General features: G+C 57.4%; 1 protein-coding gene across 1 annotated transcript in view; it reads right to left on the reverse strand.

Moving 5' to 3' along the window:
- The window catches only part of SRRM3 (serine/arginine repetitive matrix 3), a 56,295-nt gene that overhangs the window by 10,520 nt on the left and 31,954 nt on the right, over nt 1-13,821 (reverse strand). Inside the window, 8 exon segments of the mRNA XM_078440112.2 lie at nt 4,405-4,582; nt 4,936-5,040; nt 5,507-5,557; nt 7,359-7,394; nt 7,514-7,576; nt 8,013-8,042; nt 8,545-8,625; nt 8,726-8,854. Of these exon segments, the coding sequence (XP_078296238.2) occupies nt 4,405-4,582; nt 4,936-5,040; nt 5,507-5,557; nt 7,359-7,394; nt 7,514-7,576; nt 8,013-8,042; nt 8,545-8,625; nt 8,726-8,854 (673 nt within the window).

Here is a 13,821-nt window from a genome sequence, read left to right on the forward strand (position 1 = left end):
GTCAGGGACAGGAATGCAATAATAAAAAAGAAAAGAAGATCTCCGCATTGGGAATGCAGAAGGTGGGGGGGAAGACGGTGACTCTAAGCTGTGCTCCCCCTTGGGAACTGGCACCTGCATGTGCAGCCAGGGTGGCTTTCGGTCTAGTCCCAGGGGTGGGAGGGGGCTCCTGCCCAGCCATTTTGGTTTGCTTTTTTTGTTTGTTTTTTTTCTTTTTGTGTTTAAACCCGCAGGCTCCAATAGCCAAGCTTTCCTTAACTCTTTAAACAACAGAAAACCTCCAGAGGGCATGCAGGAAGCGGCAGCGGATGGAAGCAGAACCAGAGGGTGGGCTCAGGAGGGGCTGGCAGCAGGGGGAGAGAGGCCCATGTGGGGGGAGAGATGGAGAGAGAGACAGAGACAGAGAGATGCAAAGAGAGAGAGAGAAACAAAGGCAGAAGGAAACAGACAGGCAGGGCAATAGAGAGAGGCGGGCCCAGACAGAACAAAGAGAGAGAAGCTATTACAATGAGGCAGAGTGGACAGATGGGGTGAAGGGATCAGTGCATTTAAAAGGGAAGGCAACCACAGATTCAGTTTGGAGGCCTGATCCTGCCTCAGGTCAACCGCTTTCCCCCTCTGCTTAGGCGTCATTTTAGCAAAACCCACCCCTCCTGCCCTCTGGCTTCGGCCTGGGAGAAATGCCAAGATGCTGCTTCCTATTCTGACTGCCCCCCCTCCCAACTGTGGTTACTGCTCTTTCCTGGGGGCAGGAGGGGGGGGCCGGGGTGGAGCAGGTGAGGCAGTCCCACGGACACCTCTTCTCGGGTCACCCTAGGCTGCCCATTTCGTGATGAAATTTGAGCCAGAGGCGGAGGCCAGAGAGAGCCTGGGGGCCTGGCTCAGGAACCTTCTCTGTCACCCTCACCAAATGGAGAGGCTTCCCTTGACACTTCCAATGCCAGGGACAGGTGGAGCCAAGGCAGGGGGCCCTCCTTCTAAGTCCTTAAACACCTCACACCTTTTCTGGCACTTGGGCTCAGCATCTTACTTCTCCATCGCCAAATCACGTGACCATGAGCGGCCCCCTTCCCTCTCTGCCTCACTATTTCTGTCCCCATACGTGTGTGAACTGTGAGGGCTTAGGGTTTCCTGAGTCACTGAAGTGACAGTTTTATAGAGTTGGGTTTGCTTAATGCTGGGCCCACCTATTCCCTGGTCTCTGTGTGGGCGGGCCCCAGTGCCAGGGAATTGAGAGCTGGGAGTGTGCCGCGGACATCCGAAGGGGTCCCCAGGAGGAAGGCAGGAGCGGAGACAACCAGCACCCACCTCCAAGCCCTCCTCCCCTTACTCAGGGCTCCCAGAGTGTGCTTTTCCACTGGCCACTCTCTCCACTGGCTGGTGGTCTTGAGGTGAGGGGGCTGGAGTCTCCTTTTGGATCTACCTCTAAAAAGCTGTGTGACCTTGAGCCGGTCACTTGACCTCTCTGAGCTCCTGGCAATAAATAGCAGAACCCAGAAATCCCTTTGGGGGTTTAATCCTGACCTGGGATGGGACAACAAGAGAGCCGTGGCGGGAGCCAGCACCCAGCTGGCCTTTGTCTCAAGATGAGGATTTTTGTCTTGCCTGGGAATGTCCGGCTCTGAAGCCCTCACCTGGGCTACAGGTGTGGACAGCTCCCTCCTCTAGGATCTGGAGCCTGGCACTGAAGGCCTTGTGCAGCCTGTCCCTGTCTCCCCCAGCCATCTTATACTAGAAGGAACTGGGGAGCCATAGGGTGCTCACTGCCTCCGGTGACCTGGGAAATATCTCTCTTCCTCCCATCTCCCAGCTTCCCTCCAACGTTCCTTAGAGACAGGGACACGGAGGAACGGCGGGGGGGGGGGCCACTTCTGTTCATTTAAAAGCTGAGGCATTTCCAGCACATGCCCTGGGGTCGAGGAGTTGATTGGCTGCCACTGCAGATTTCGCAGGGGCTGCTGGCGTGGGAGTCATTTTTTAAGAGTTATCTTCCCTTTTAAATTCTGGTTACAAAGGGAAAAAGAATAAGTATAAAGACATATGTATATGGTCAATGTTCACTTGAGATTCAGGACCCATCTCTGCATTAGGAGGAGAGGCTCCCACAGTAACACGCACAAAAGCAAAATTCTAGAGCAACATAGAAGATAGAAAAAAAGAAAAAAACAACCAGAGAGATAGTTTGCATTTCTGTACATTACCAAAGGAAAAAAAAAAAAAAGAGAGAAAAAGAAAGAAAATACAAACAAAAACAAAACAGGAAAAAGTTACATAAACTTCCCCACCCTCTTCCCTTGCCAACTGAACAGGAAAATGGAATCACAATATTACCACGGTTCAAATGGGAGGCTAAAAAAACAAGCAAAAACATAGACGGGGTTAAAAATGGTGAGCTTTTCTTTTTTTCCGTTTGTTCTCTCTCTTTTTTTTTTTTTTTTCTTTAAGGTAGCGTCCAAGAATACCCCCGCCCCCAAGTACTTGTCCCCAAAGACATTTTTGGTGACTGGCAAAGTCTCCACACACACACCACCCCCCCGCCCCCATCTCACCTCCCTGGAAGGGTGCAGGTGAGAGGCCTGGATGTCCTGAGGTCCCAGATCTCGCAGGGCCCGAGGGAAGGGAGAGGATTTGGGGAACATGCTTTGTGAAAGGGGTAACAGAGTGCCGTCTCCCAGGAGGCTCCCGGAGCAATGTCAAAATGGAATCCCATTCTGGGAGGCAGTCAAGATTTGGGTGCGGCCGACAGGGCACCCTCCCCAAGGCTGGAGGCTACACCCTCTTCCCTGGTTGCTCTGTCCTGGGGTCTACTTCGTTGCTGTGGCCATTTTGTCTGTACCTGTCCAGGGCTCTTGGTGGCCTACTGCTCAGGGAGGGGAAGGGACCAGAAGTGGGATGGAGCCTCCTTTTGGCCCTGGCTTCGTTCTGTGCCTTTCCAGGAGGATGAGAAGCTCCCCTGAGAAGGTGTTTGGGGGCTCTGTGCCCATGGTGGTGGGGGGATGGGCACACTCTCTTCTGAGTTTGTCCACTGTCTCTGTCCTGGCTGCCTTCAGCTACCTTTGTGTGTCCTCTTCCACCCCCAGGACAGATCCAGGGACACTGGTGTGATCCTCCCTATGTGGCCCAGCCAGGCCCTTGGGAGCTCAGGCGCCTGGCACCCTGTCCAAGTGGGGCAGTCCTGAAACAGGTAACGTCCTTAAACAAAAATTAACCTTGACGCCAAGAGCCTTTTGTCTGCTGCCTTGGGCTTTCCTCACTAAGGCCTTGGCGGTAAGGGTGTTTGAGAAAATAAAGGGAGTGAAGGAAACAGCCAAAAATCAAAATGAAACTGACCAACACGGACATGTTTGCTGCTGAGACCGGAGGTCTGGGGAGGGGCAGCCCCCACCCTCCCTGCTGGGAGGCAGCCTTAGGGTCTGGGGTGGGGGCACCTGCAGGCCTGTCCACCCCAAGTCCCCCTGCCCACCCAATGCCCCTGCCAGTACTGCAGCCCCATCTCCCTGAGATCAAAGGATACAAGGGGATGTGGGGCTCCCCTGGGGCTTAGGAGACCCCCCCCCCCCTTCCCAGCCCAGCCTAGCCCCTCCACCTGGGAAAGGCCGAGAAGCCTGTCTGTTCTGCCAGCCCCTGCCATCGCCACAGCTGCTTGTGGGTCTCAAGGAGTCCTGGCCCCTCTTGGAGGATGGGTGGGAACAGTTTTTGGGAGGTGTTGGTGTGGAGTCTCTGAGGGAGCAATGGGGACACTGGCAGGTGCTTTAGGAAGGTTGGAACACGGGGAACAAGGGCGCCTGCAGGTTTGAGACATCTGTCCACACGTGGGCAGCCAGTCCCTGGGGGAAAGGACACACTCTCCTTGGAAAAGGGACTTTAGAAATGCAGCTCGGTGGCCGCATGGGGACAGAGAAAGGGGAGGGCTTCGAGGGAGAGGGAGGGGCCAGTGAGAGGGTCGAGGGAGGGAGGGCGCTTGGAGAGGGAGAGGGAGGCTCAGGGCCTAAGTGGCGCCCAGGGGAGACCCCGTCTCTGAATCCGGTTCCTGACTGCGACCCCTAGCATTGTCCATGCCCCTCCCACCCCAATATGCCTGGAGAGAGGGAGGCAGGAGACCCCGGATTCTCCTCAGCTCTCTACCCAACTGGCTGGGAGTCCCAGTGGTCAACCCCCTCTGGCCATCAGTTTGCCAAGCTCAAGGGTGGCCCAAGCCTGCAGGCCCCCCTCGCCCCGACACTAGGGCCAGGTGGGCGCAACAACCAAGCATTCCAGGCCGCTCCCGAGCCGAGCCGGGAGGGGGAAGCGGCGCCTCCCTCCCCCATTTACACACTCACCGCGCCCCGCCCGGCGGTGACACCCCACCCAGCGCGGCGCAGCCCGCACGGCGCGGGAACCCTCCGCAAAGCGAAGCGTACGTACATCTGGCGGGCTGTGCGCCGAGCCGGGGCGGCCCCCGTGCGCTCCGCTCCGCTGTCTGTTGCCGCCGTTCTGCTGGGGCGACCCCCACCCGCTGCCGCCGGACGGGGAAGGCGACCGGCTCCCGCTGGACCGCTGGCTGCCCGTCTTCCGCCCGTCATCTCGGTGCTTGGGGCTCGGCCTGGGGGGTGGGGCGTGGGGAGGGGACGTGGCGGGCAGCCGGCGTGGGACCGCCCCCTCTGCGAGCGGAACCGCTGCCCCTTCCCCTGCCTCTCACTTGCATTTAGAGAGCAAGGCCCTGGCCCACCTATTGCCTCGACTTCCAAGAGCCGCGGCCGGAAGCTCTTCCTCGCCCATTTGCAGGGGGTTGGGCACCTGCACCCTCCTGGTAGACTTCCACCCACCAACTGCTCTTCTGCCCACCGGCCTCTTCCCCAGCCCTTGGGAGGGTTCGATCTGCAACTCCCCACCCCCCAGCAGAGCTGAACCGAGCTGAACGTCCCCTGGAGCGTTTCGAAGGGGCCCAGGACCTACCTGCTGGGTGATCTGGAATCGCTGTAGTGGGAGGAGAGGGAGGGGCTCTGGGAGCTGCCGCTGCTGTGGCGACGGGGCCTCCGACCTGGGGACTCCGCGTGTGGCCTGGGAGAGAAACCAGCCAGTACCTAAGTTCCGCCTGACTGCCCCACGGGGGACCCCGCCCCCTATAGTACCCTACAGAAATAGCCTCTCTAGTCCATGTGGGTCATTTGTGGGAATTAGGAGAAAGCACCCTCTTCTCTAGACAGCCCGGACCCCCAAGACCTCACTGGCTTCTCAGCTGGTGCTCTTGCGACTAGGGGGTGAGGGACGCGGGGAGTAATAAAGACAGAGTTTGAAAGAACCCAGGACTGGGAGGCAAGAGGCCCCCGTTCCAGTTCTGGCTCTGCCACTGACTCACAGGGGCTCTTGGCTTCCTCTCTGGGTCGCAATTTTTCCATCTGGGCAATGGGGACCAAACGAACTATCTCCAAGGGCCCAATTCCGTGCTTCTAGAAGGCCAGGTTTGCCGGAGTGGGGGAAGAGTGGAGGGAGGCGGAGGAGCTAGAGAATGGTGACAGGTTCTCACCTCTTCCTCTCTTTGTTCTTCTCTTTCCTTTTGCTCTTGGGGCTTCGAGATCTGCAGAAAGCAGAGGCTGAGGGGACAGCTGGGCCTGAGCCCAGCAGGGGGTGTGCCTAGGTAGGGAGCTGAGGGAGCTGAGATTTGTTCCTGTCTGGGATCTGAGCCCCCCACCCCTACCCCAGCTGGTGTGGACTCGCTCATCCCACCTCACTGCTTTGGTTCCTTTTCACACAGCCAAGCCTCCTTCCTTCCTTCTCCCAGGATCACTGCCCATCTGGGCCGGAGTCTTGCTCCTCCTGGGGGTGCCATAAGCGATGTGTCCACCACCCCAGAAGGCTGACTTGTCCTTTCCTTCTGGAATCGGTCTCAGGACAGGCCCCTCTATGAGTCATGGTGGTGGGGGTGGCCCTTCCACACCTAATTTGTGTCCCCTGTTCCCAGGTCCCCTCAGATGGGGCTCTCGAGGGCAGAGCCCAGGCTTCCTGCCTCTCTGCCCCCTCAGAGAGTGGCCCAACTCTGGGCTAGCTCCCTGGGGGTTTAGGAAAGAAATGCTTTCCCTTGGGCATGATCTCCCTGCATTTGAGTCCTCTGGATTCTCATCAAGGGCTGTTCCCAAAGCTTTCGACCCCACCCAATCCTGCCCCCTACAGTCCCATCCCATCCAGCTCCTTGGGCCAGGCCCCACAGTGTTCTCCTTCTACCCTTGACAAAAGGATTGAAAAGTTTCCTAGTAGGTGTCTAAGGTCTCACTGCACCCCTGGTCCCTGTAGATCTCTTAGCCCTACCCTCCCTGATGCCACCAGATTTCCAGCTGGATGCTTCTACTCCTGAACAGATGCCTCTTTCTGACCAAATATGAAGTGATGCTAAGAAAAAACTGGGATGTGTTTCTCACAGGAGCAGAGTGGGTGGGGGCAGGCCCAGGAGGCCAAAGATTTTAGTTCTAGAACCCATGTTGCTTGCTTTGGGCTTCAGTCTCCCCACCTGGAGCTGCTCTAGCCCTAGGTGGTCTCTAGGTCCTTCCCAGGACTCCTGGGAGCTGGCCAGAGGATCTGTGCAGATGGATGGTGACCACTAGGGGGCAGTAGGGGCCCATACTGGCCCCTGAGAAGTGGGGAAGAGAGGAAGGGAAGATGGGAAATTGGGGAAATTAGAGATTCAGGATTATTTATTTAGGCTCCTACCCCACCTGGCAAATGACCCTCGGCGAATTCCCACTGCAGGAATGAGACTGGGGATTCTGTCCCTCTTCAGGGCTGCTGGGAGGTCCTCTGGCCCTCATGCCCACCCTGGGGCTGGGACGGCCTTACATCTTCCTTCCCTCCATGCTGAGTTCTCTACTTTCCCCACTCCAGCCTCTGCCAGGGCTCTTGACTTTCACCTCCTCCCTCCCCTCCCCTAATCCACCCTGAACAATCTCTGTCCTGCTCAGCGCCCCATGCTGGCTCCCAGCCCCACCTGGTTGGAGGCCAGCTCCTTGGCCTGTCAGTCAGGTCTTTTTGGGGGCTGGCACCTGTCCTCCAGACACAACTGCCAGCCACAGCCACAGCTCACCCACCTGTCTCCCACCCACTGAGCTTTCCTTCTGTATGGATGCCCTTTCCCTGCAAATGTGGGGTCTTGAGCTTCTCCCTTCCTGACATCAAGGCTGACTCATGGGACCAGAAAGCTTTGCAAACAATTGGCCTTCCTTCTCGCCCCCCACCCCCAACTTTCCCTGCCTGCCTCCCGGAAGGAGGGAGGATGGAACAAGGGAAGACCCTCACCAATCCCCTCCCATCACTGCTTCCCTTGGGCCTTGGTCCCCGCGCGGGGTGGCACTAGCCTCTGTCCACATCCTTAGCAGGGCATCACTCACCTGTGTCGTCTCTTCTTCCGGGACCCAGAATCAGACCTGTAGGGCCACAAAAGGGTTCTCTTGAGCTTGTCTGGGGTGGCCTGGGGACACAGATCTGCACAGCCATGGTCCTGGGCCGACAGGAGTGAGAGGAGGCCCCAGGGGAGGGAAGGTACCTGTCTCTTCGGTGCTTTTTCACACTCTTCTTCTTCTTGCGCAGGGGTGAGGAGCTCCCACAGCTGCGGACACAGGGTGGGGCAGGCTCTAGTGAACTGGTGCCCGGGACGGAGAGGGGCAGCTGGAAATGCTGGGGAAACCTGGGTGTCTCGGGCATCTAGCTGAAGCCGGCTGCCCATTGTACAAAGCGAACCGAGGCCCTGAGGGCCAGCAAGGTCCCTAAGGTAGGTGATGGAGCTGCCTGTGTTGTCCCCTAGCCACCCTTCAGCCTCTTTGGCATTTTGAGTGAGGGCTGTTTCAAACCCAAATGTTAGAGGCTCCAATGGTGGGATTTCTGGCCTCCGTGGGCACAGCTGGCACATTGGCAGTGTCCAGGGCCTGATGTGGCAGGCCTCCTGCCTCTGGGGGATGGTCTCGGAGTCTTGCCCACCCACAGACATCCCCACTCCTGTCCCCCCCCCCCCCCCCGCCCCACCCCTGGTAACCAGTGATACTGACCTGCACTCAGAGTCCAGTCTCCTCTTTTTGCTGAGGGCCAGGGAGAGAAAAGGACAGACAGTTGGACAGAGTTAGTTGGGGCTCCAGAAGTCTGCAAGGGATAGGAGAGGGGGACACACAGATGGGGAGCCACAGATGTGACCCACCTAAACCCCTCCTCCCCAGGCCACTCACACTTGTGGTGGTGAGTGCAGGACCGCCGGGGGAGCGAGAAGGGGGGACTGCGAGCGGGTCTAGCGGGTCGACCCAGGGGCCGGATCAGTGTGTCTAGTTCTGGGGTAGGTGAGTGCCAATAAGGGGAGGGGGCTGGGCGAAAGGGAGGGGCTCGGCGAGGGGGAGGAGCCTGGTGAGGGGGCGGGCCCTTCGTTGGGGGCCCGCACAGTGAGGGGGCGGGATCCTGTTAAGGGCAAAGGGTCGCGGCGAGGCGCGGGGCTCACAAATGCAACTTTGGGTCTCCTGCCCGCAGAAGGGTGCGCACCTGGGGGACCCCACCGTGCCCCTCCCGCCCCCTCCGGCCGGGCGGCGCTCTCACCGGCTTCTCCGGTGGCCGCCTTTCTTTTTCTTCTTCTTCTTGGGAGGGGGCGACGCCGAGCTGCTGGACCAGTGCTTGGTCCTGGGTGAGAGGGGGTGGGGGGTTGGGGGTGGGCGGTGAGGGAGGAGGGGAGGCTCCGGCCCCCTTCCCCCCGCCCCTCCCCGCCGCGGCGGGCGCTGACCTGTACCCCCGGTGCCCGCGGTAGCAGGCGGCCGGGCAGTCGCAGTCCACCGGGCCGTCGTCCTCGTCCAAGGGCGCGTACTCCAGGCCCGGCTCCGCGCCCTCGAGCAGCCGCGGGGTCTCCGCCACGCTGCCGGCGACAGGGACGCTCACCACCCGCGCCCCCGGGCCGGGCCTTCCTCCTGCCCCTTTCTCAGCGCGGCGCCCCGAGGCCTGGTCCTCCCGCAAGGTCTGCGGGATGCGGCCCCGACCCCTAGAAGGCCAGTCGGGGATCTGGGCGACCCAAAGAGCCGCCTCCCTTGCAGACACCCGGCCTCAGCCGGGCCCTCCCGCCCCTTCGGCCCCTTCTTTGGTCTCACCTCTCAGTGAGCCCCGTCCCCTCGCCGAGCCCCTCACTCCCATTCATAGTGCTCCTCTGCCCTCCCCAGCCAGAGCCCCTTTCACCGATCCCTGTGCCCCTGAGCCCCACTGTCCTACCCCTACCCCCCTGCCCCTCGCTCAGCCCACTCCCCGTCCGCAACCCCCCTTCCTCTCGTGAGCCCCGCTCTCCCCACCCTCCTAGCTCCCTAACCCCGCTCGCCGGCCTGGTCCCCAAGCCCCCTCCCCCCGAGCGCCTCCCTCCCCGCCCCCATCCGGTCCCCCCGCCCCGGCCGCGGCTCTGAAATATTCATGGCCTCTCCTCGCCCTCCTCTCCGCAGCCTCCCGAGGCCCGGCTGCTCTTCTCCCGCTGCCGCTGCCGGGCTGTCATCAATCACCGCCCGGTGGCAGCGGCGCGGGCCCCGGCACTCCGCCGCCTCCGCGGCTCCCCATCTATCTTGCAGAGCCCTCCCCTGCGCTCAGCAGGGACCGCAGCGTCCCGTCCCTGCTCCCGGCTCTGGAGCCCACAGCCGTCTTCCGCCACAGATGTTCGCTCCCTGCGGGCGCTTCGCCGAGGGATGCTCTCTTCCTAAAGGCAGCGGGGCTTGCGGCTAGAGCATGAGCTTTGAAGCCGCAGGCGTGGCCTCATCGTGCACTGGCCCTGAGTCCCTGTGTGACTTGTACCTGTCATCCCCCCTCTCTGAGCCCCTTCTCGGAGAGGACCGTGATAACTCTGTCACAGGGCCGCTGGGGGATTCCCTGGGAGAAACAGTACTGTGCAACTTCTTCTTCAAGCCCAGAAGCGGCCCTCCAAAGCCCAGCTCCAGGGTAATGGCTTCAAGGTGGTGGCTTCCCCACTTTCCATTCTTTCTTGCTGGCTCAGACAGTGCCCTTCCCAGATGGAGGCTCAGCTCTGCTTCGGGTACCACTACCCTCACTCCTGGGTGCTGTTCGCCAGGCTCACTCTTTCCCTGCCCGGAGCAAGGCAGGCCAGCACTGGGGGTGGCAGAGCATTAAGGACATGACACGAGCTTTGGATTCACACAGACAGGTCTCAATCCAGGCATGACCATGCTCACTGAGTCCCCAGGCCTTTATCTCCACAAGCCCGAAAAGAATATCCCAGCTGAGGAGAGGATTAAGTGAGATTCGCTCTATGAAGCTCCTGACATGAGCGACAGGCCTGGCCCCAGACGGTCGTCCCACACATGGTTGCCACTGTTAGAGGGACCCCTGTCAGACACTAACGCACCCTCACCTTCTCCCCACAGCTACAAGGTGAAAGAATTTCCAGGAGCAAATCTCTAGGAGAGCACCCACTAATCTGTTCTTTGAAGAACTGATTTTGTAGGGCACCTGGGTGGCTCAGTTGGTTAAGCGTCTGACTTCAGCTCAGGTCATGATCCACAGCTCGTGAGTTCGAGCCCCATGTCAGGCTCTGTGCTGACAGCTCAGAGCCTGGAGCCTGCTTAGGATCCTATGTCTCCCTTTCTCTCTGCCCCTCCCCTGCTCACACTCTGTTTCTCTCTCTCTCAAAAATAAAACAAAAAACTAAAAAATAATAATAATAATAAAATAAAGAACTGATCTTGTATAAAAAAAAAAAAAGAATTGGGGAGCCTGGGTGGCTCAGTAGGCTAAGTGTTTTGACTTAGTTTTGGTTCAGGTCATGATCTCACAGTTTGTGAGTTCGAGCCCTGCATTGGGCTTTGCACTGACAGCGAGGGGCCTGCTTGGGATTCTCTCTCTCTCTCTCTCTCTCTCTCTCCCCCTCCTCTGTTCGTTCTCTCTCTCCCTATCTTAAAATAAACTTAAAAAGACAAAAACAAAAAAGAATGTAACCCAAATCTGACAGTGTTAGCTAGCCTGGAGGCCAGTATTAAGAATGCTGTTTGGTTCCTAAACCCCGACCTGGCCCGGGGCAACCCTGAAGTCGCACAGGTAGTGTGGGAGGTTTCTCTGGGGCGATGGAGGGGGGTCTTCACGTCATTCCCCCTGCACCCCACAGAGCCAAACATCCCCATACCCCTCCATTCAAACCTCTCTGCTCTTCCCCACATTCCTCTTCCTGAAGCTAGTGGCCTCCTTCCTGTTCCTGAAATCTCCAGCTCTTTGGCCTGTCCCGTGCGGCACCCCCCCCCCCCCACTGTCTCCTACCCTGACGGTGTCACCCCCACACAGCCCTCAGCCGCACAAATGCCTGACACATAAACACGGTCTTTGGCAAAACTTAAGGGCACCTCAAACACTGTGGGTGAGCCGATGGCAGGAGGGAGCTCCGGAGTCTATCCTGACGAAAATGTGATAAAGGTTATTTACAAAATAAAACAGCTCCGTCTGGGCACTGCCCTGGGCAGGGATCCTTTTTTGCCTGTAACATCCGAACTCCTCCTTCCCCACACTGTGCCCTCCTGCTCTGCCGGCTGCACCCCTACAGACATCTTTCTTCCTCTGTCCTGGGGACAGAACTTCTGTATTCTCCCTCCCTGGAGACTTCTCAGCTGGCCTTTCTCACTCTGTGGTCCCTTCCGAGAGATTTACTTGGGCTCTCGGCTGCTGGGAGCATTGAAGGTACAAGCACAGGGCATTGAGTAGTGGGCTCAGGGAGGGGCACAAGGTCTCAGAAACTTCTGGTTCCAGAACCTCTGTGTCCTGCAGGTTCCAGGGGTATAAAAGGGCCTAGGCTGACGCTTCTCTTGCTGACTCTGTGCAGCTGATATCAGCACATCTGTTTTTCAGGATCTCCCAAAGCTAGAACCCTGTGTTCTCCTAGCCTGCCTTTCCTGGATGATAATATCACCAACAATAATGTTCTCTAATGTTTCAATGCCTTCGAATGTCCACAAATCCCAATCAGAGTCACTACCTGATTTAGAGAAATTGTACCTCCCCATTTTACAGATGAGAAAACTGAGGCCCAGAGAGGGAAAGGAACATCCCCTTTGGTTTTGGAACTTTTGACTAAAGGATACAAGTTCACTTATGCAATTGGCTTTGAGAATTCCTGTGCAAACAGGACAGGCCTTGACTTCACTGGCCAGCCCCTGCTGCAGATGTTAGCTCAGCCCTGGCCTCTACTTTATAGACACAGTTGTGGGTGTATGCACGGAGTTCTAGATATGCATGGAGTTCTAGATTTGTGTAGCACTTCCTGCTCTTTTTTAAAAATTTTTTAAAAGTTTATTCATTTTTGAGAGAGAGAGAGAGAGACAGAGTGTGAGCAGGGGAGGGGCAGAGAGAGAGGGAGACACAGAATCTGAAGCAGGCTCCAGGCTCTGAGCTGTCAGCACAGAGCCTGACGTGGGGCTCAAACTCACAAACCTCGAGATCATGACCTGAGCTGAAGTCAGACGCTTAACCAACTGAGCCACCCAGGTACCCCCTTACTCTTTTTTTTTTTTTTTTTAGGTTTATTTATTTATTTTGAGAGAGAGAGAGCATGCATGCAACTGTACGTGAGCAGGAGAGGGACAGAGAGAGGGAGAAGAATCCCAAGCAGTCTCTGCACTGTCAACACAGAGCCCCATGTGGGGCTCGAACTCACGAAATGTGAGATCATGACCTGAGCCAAAATCAAGAGTCTGATGCTTAATCAGCTGAGCCACCCAGGTGCCCCTAGTACTTCCTGCCCTTAAATTCTAGTTTGTCATCTAGTTGACTCCTCACCACATCTGTGGAATAGGTGCGGGAGGCGTTACTCCCCTGTGATACAATGAACCCAGCCCCCACAGAGCTGAGCAAAGCCAGACAAACAGTCTGGGTCTAGTGACGAGAGACCAAGAACGAACGGACCAAGGGTCCTCACCGCACAGGACATGTGTTGGACCGGCCGCCACGGCCAAGACTCTGACCTGAGTAAAGACTGCCTGTCACATGCTCTTCCTCATGCCAGCAGCTTCTCTCATTAACTGGTTCTGTTTCCCATTAGCCAAGAGCGTAATGGCCAATCAACAGATGAATGAGTCCAGACAGAGGAGGGGAGGATTCCAGGCAAAGGGTCTGCTTTCCCAGCTCATTCACTCAGCCGGCATGCCAGGTCTGCCTGGGGCCTGGGACAGGGGCAGCGGTGGCAGGAACAGGGATGAACAGGATGGCAGGACGGGTGGCGGGAACAGGGATGAGTCAGGCCTGAGGCCCCTCCCCTTGCTCCACACAGTGCATGGGGGCGTATTGTCAGGCACGATTCTAAGCACTGTGTCTGTATTTATCTCATTTAATCATTTAATGCTCAAACCGCTCTCTGACATAGGTACCATCATGAAAATTCCCATCTTATAGATAAAACAATGAGGCACAGAGATGTCGCACTATGCAGCAAACCGGATGCACAGGAGAAAAAAAAGACTGGAATTTGCTCACTGTGTTAGGGAGTAGCTTATGAATATTGTTTTCCAGAAACCCTCTCTCCCGAGCATTTTTTTTTTTTATGTTACATAACTAGGAAAACAATTATTCTTAAAGCTTGTCTATTAGAGCGAGGGAGAAAACAAAATAGAACTGAGAGCAACCACGAGAAGTAAGAAAGCATTGTGTGGATTCCAAAGAGGAAAACGGTTTACTTTTATACCGGGAATGTTGGTGGAGTGGTTTTTAGAGGCAGCCCTGAATGATGGGGTGAATTAGAACCAGTGCAGAGGGGCCCAGGGTGTTCCAGACCGACGGCCCAGGGTGAGCAAAGGCATGGACCTGGGAACAGCAGGTCGGGCTGGCTGCTGCCTGAGGCTGGGAGCGGGGAACCGG

Source organism: Panthera onca, chromosome E3 (assembly GCF_046562875.1).
Source record: "Panthera onca isolate mPanOnc1 chromosome E3, mPanOnc1 haplotype 2, whole genome shotgun sequence".
In the NCBI taxonomy this organism is placed as follows: domain Eukaryota; kingdom Metazoa; phylum Chordata; class Mammalia; order Carnivora; family Felidae; genus Panthera; species Panthera onca.